Source organism: Microtus ochrogaster, chromosome 8 (genome assembly GCF_000317375.1).
Source record: "Microtus ochrogaster isolate Prairie Vole_2 chromosome 8, MicOch1.0, whole genome shotgun sequence".
Taxonomy (NCBI): Eukaryota; Metazoa; Chordata; class Mammalia; order Rodentia; family Cricetidae; genus Microtus; species Microtus ochrogaster.
The window spans coordinates 75,422,206-75,426,333 of NC_022015.1; the positions used below are offsets into that span (position 1 = coordinate 75,422,206).

Sequence of the window (4,128 nt, forward strand, 5' to 3'; positions counted from 1 at the left end):
ACTGACATGTAAAAACACACTGAGGACATAAAGTCAACATGGGAAGAGAACTGACATGTAAAACACACAGGAAATAAAAGTCTACAAATGCACACTTCTAAACAAACAGGTTTTCCTGAGCACTGTTCCAAGGCCCTGTGAAAGTTTGGCCAGTCTTATTTTAATACACCAGTTTCATATAAAAACAAGTCAGAACATTTGCAAGGCAAGATGTTTTCCTTTATGTGGCAAGCAAAAACAGCTCTAATATTAGGTTGTAATAATAAAAGGATTTGGGAGCAGCTGATTTTAGACTCATAAAAACAACTCACCCTTATGCCTCAAGGCATCCAGAATATGCAGTGTACATTGTGTTTCAAGTGTCAAGGCGAAGAATCAACTCACGTCAAGGAGAAAGTGAGAAGAACTAGTAGGCAGAGTGATCTGTGAGCAACACCTTTATTCTACTATCATAAACTGTTGTTGGGGTCCTAAAGTCAGCACGTGTTTCTTTAACATTTACGAGTGGGATATTTATTAATAGTCATTCTCTGGTATTTATGGCTTAAGTTGTGTGGAATTCTGGAGAACACATTACCACTTAAAAAAAGATCTGTGCTTTAGAGAAGGTAAGGGATAAAAATTTACTTTAAGTTAATTAGGGAATGACGAATATGTTTGAATAAAAAAAAAGCCATTAAATGTTTCTTTGGTGCTTTGAATTGTTCTAGCTGCCACTCACAAATATCACTTATTTTCCTGTCACTAGGAAGTAGATATTCTCATTGACTAAACCATCAAATTGAGGCACACGGCCACTATACTCCATAGCAAATAAGACAAAACAAAACAAACACAACAACAATAGAACCACCAGGGCGCCAGGACTTGAACCTAGGCAACCGTTACAGGTCTAATCACCTCACTGTCTGGGTTCTGTATCATACCTGGCTGCTTAGGACTCTTAATCACTTTTAAGGCACTTTTAGCAGTTCGTAGAGAGCTGTCCCGCCTATTAAAACTTCCAAGTGACTCACAAGTTACTCAGCTGCCTTTCCCTAGCCCGACTGCTCCACCCAAGCTAGCTCGCTGGGCCGTTGCCTAGCAACAGAACATCCGGAGCACCGGACACAGGGGCGCTTTCTGGCTGTTTGTAGCCTCCCAGGGTGTAGCAGAGGGGTTTAGGTCTCCACCATCCGCTCTGGACCGACCCAATCGACTGCTCTGCTTTCTAATATCCCTCATCTTTCTCAGATTTGGCTAAAACATGTGAGGTCAAGCAGGGGTGGGTACAGACCAAAATCGAGGGGCGAGCTGGGAGGGTAAGCGGGAGATGACCGCTCCTGAGCGTGCAGAGACGCCCGGGCAGACTCCCACCCACGTCTGCGTCCTACCAGACCGCCCCCTCTTGGACCCCACCGGCAGGGAGCCGAGCGGGCCCCGCGGCTTCCGGCTCTGCCACGTCTGAGGAAAAGCCTCCGCCGTGGTGGACGCGGGGAGCCGCCGCCATGGTGGGCGCGGGGGCGGGGCTCGCCGGCGCGCTTCCCCGCCCGAGGCCCACCCCCAGGGAGGCGGCTAGAGACGGCAGCCTGCGAAGGGAAGCGGCGGGCGGATGCGCGCCCCCCTCAGGCCGGCTCCGAGGCCTAGCGCCATCTTCCCGCGGACGCCATTCCTCCCCCGCCCCCCTCGCGTCCCCCCGCCGGCGGCCGCGCTCGTGCGCGCAGCTGAGCCCTGGAAAGCGCCGGCCGAGTCTGCCAATCACGAGCCGCGCCCGCCCGGCCCCGCCCCTATCCGCCCAGCGGCGGCGGCTCCTGGCCCGGTGCGCAGGCGCGCGGTTGGGAGCCGGACAAAGCACATCCGCCCGCGGCGGCCTAGCTAGCCAATCGCCGCCTCTCCTCTCTCGGGGCCCCGCCTTCGGGGCGTGCCCGTCTCCTGGGGCCGCTACGCTGGCTGAGGGTCTGTTGTTCCTCCGCCGTGGGCATGGCTGAGAAAGGTATTGTGCTTTCTCCCTGGGGCCGGGTTGCGTGTCAGCCCCCGGGCGTCTGTGGAGCCGGTAGAGGAGCTCTACCAGGCAGCAGCGCGGGAGCGCGGTCTCCCTTTGGTGCGGGGTGGAGGGCTTTCTGTGGGGAAGGGGGCGGGGAAAGGCGGGGGAGAGCACGGAAAGGGGGTGAGGGGGAAGGGGGCGGGGAGGTGGCTTTCGGTGGTGGGGACCAGAGGGGAAGGGGCAAGAGTACAAGGAGGGAGGGGAGGAGATGGGAGGGAGGGGGAGTACATGGCTTTTTGTGGTAGAGTGGGGAGACGGGGTGGGGATGGAGGAGGGGCGGGGTGGATGGCTTTCTGTGGTAGGGCGGGGAGGGGACAAGGGAGGAGGGGGCGAGTGGGGAGTGGTAGGGGCGGGGAGGGTGCGGAGGAGATGGGGGTGAGGGAGACGGGGTCCTGGGAGGTGATGGGGCTGGGAGAGGCTTCTACCCTGGAAAAACAAAACGGGGGTGGCCGCTGCTTTCTTAGGCCTCAATTCCTGGTTCTAGGCTCAAAGCGTTAAGATTTAAGATGCTGCCGGGCGATGGTGGCGCTCGCCTTTAATCCCAGCACTCGGGAGGCAGAGGCAGGTGGATCTCTTTGAGTTCGAGACCAGCCTCGTCTACAGAGCTAGTTCCAGGACAGGCTCCAAAGCTACAGAGAAACCCTGTCTCGAAAAAGCAAAAACAAACAAACAAACAAAAAAAAAAAGATTTAAGATGCTTACGTTATTCTCACTGTATCGCTTTTGTTTACGAAATTATAACAAAAAATTAAAAAAAATCTCGGTTAGTTTCCCTCCTTCCTGAAGTGCAAATTTTTGGAGCTACATTGCAGGAGAGCAATGAGAGTCAGTGACACACTAGCAGGTTAATTTATTGTGCAAAAACAAAACCTTGTTACTCCGCATGTGGAGAGGTAAATGAAAAACTACGAAAAGAATTAATTACAGCTACATATAATTTGGAAGAAACTGCTGGCTTTTTGGTGTTTTTGTACACTAAGGAAATTTTGTGGATAAAAATTAAGGCCAGTGTTGAGATAGTAATTTAATCACCATCAACGCCTTTTCCTTTTTAGAAGGAAATCAGGAGTTTGCTTCCAAGATGGAGAGCCCATCAGATTCCTCATCCACCAAGATGGAGAGCCCATCAGATTCAGCATCTGCCAAGATGGAGAGCCCATCAGATTCAGCATCTGCCAAGATGGAGAGCCCATCAGATTCTGCATCTGCCAAGATGGAGAGGCCATCAGATTCTGCATCCGCCAAGATGGAGAGCCCATCAAATTCAACCTCCACCAAGATGGAAAGCCCATCAGATTCCGCATCCACCATGATGGAGAGCCCATCAAATTCAACCTCCACCAAGATGGAAAGCCCATCAGATTCTTCATCCATCAAGATGGAGAGCCCATCAGATTCCTCATCCACCAAGGTGGAGAGCGCATCAGATTCTGCATCCACCAAGATGGAGAGCGAATCAGATTCAACATTGACCAAGATGGAGATTCCATCAGATTCCTCATCCACCAAGATGGAGAGCACATCAGATTCAACATCCACCAAGATGGAGAGCCCATCAGATTGCACATCCATCAAGATGGAGGTCTCATCAGATTCTGCATCCACCAAGATGGAGAGCGCGTCAGATTCAGCATCGACTTTACCTGACACTCTTGAGAAGAGGGAGACTCCATCATCATCCCAAACAAATAGTTCAGGAAAACAAGTATGAAAGTCTTGCTATTCCACCTCCATTCTGTGTTTCAAAGTATTCTGGTAGTGGCAATTTTAAGGATACTGGAATGTGAATTAACGTATAGCCTTTGTCTAGGATTCTGTATTTACCAGGTTTTCTTGAATAAGTTATATTCATTTTGTTGAATTTCTTAGCAGGTTCTTAAGATTCTTCAAATTTGATCTGTATAGTATTCCTTAGGGGAAGTCTTTGATGGCAGGTCTTTTCCTAAGTCTAGAAGCATTTCTAGTGCTGTAAGGCAAATACTAAGTGGCTGAATAAATACTCCTGATGACTGGGAGAAATGTCTCAGGCCTATTTTAGGAAGTTAACCTTGAAGTAAGACTAAAGGATTCTCTGGAAAATAGATATTGGTGATCTTTTTTTTTTT

The 4,128-nt window shown here is 50.5% G+C and overlaps 1 protein-coding gene across 2 annotated transcripts in view; it reads left to right on the forward strand.

Moving 5' to 3' along the window:
• Nucleotides 1-1,885: 1,885 nt before the first annotated feature.
• Sfr1 (SWI5 dependent homologous recombination repair protein 1) overlaps nt 1,886-4,128 on the forward strand; it is a 4,702-nt gene continuing 2,459 nt past the window's right edge. Inside the window, exons 1-3 of one of the 2 annotated variants that reach the window (XM_026781357.1) lie at nt 1,892-1,972; nt 3,079-3,104; nt 3,171-3,728. In XM_026781357.1, coding sequence (XP_026637158.1) covers nt 1,960-1,972; nt 3,079-3,104; nt 3,171-3,728 — 597 coding nt within the window. In that variant the 5' untranslated portion in view covers nt 1,892-1,959. Of the gene's footprint in view, nt 1,973-3,078; nt 3,729-4,128 lie in introns of both variants that reach the window. The other variant, XM_005352445.3, reaches the window with a different exon arrangement.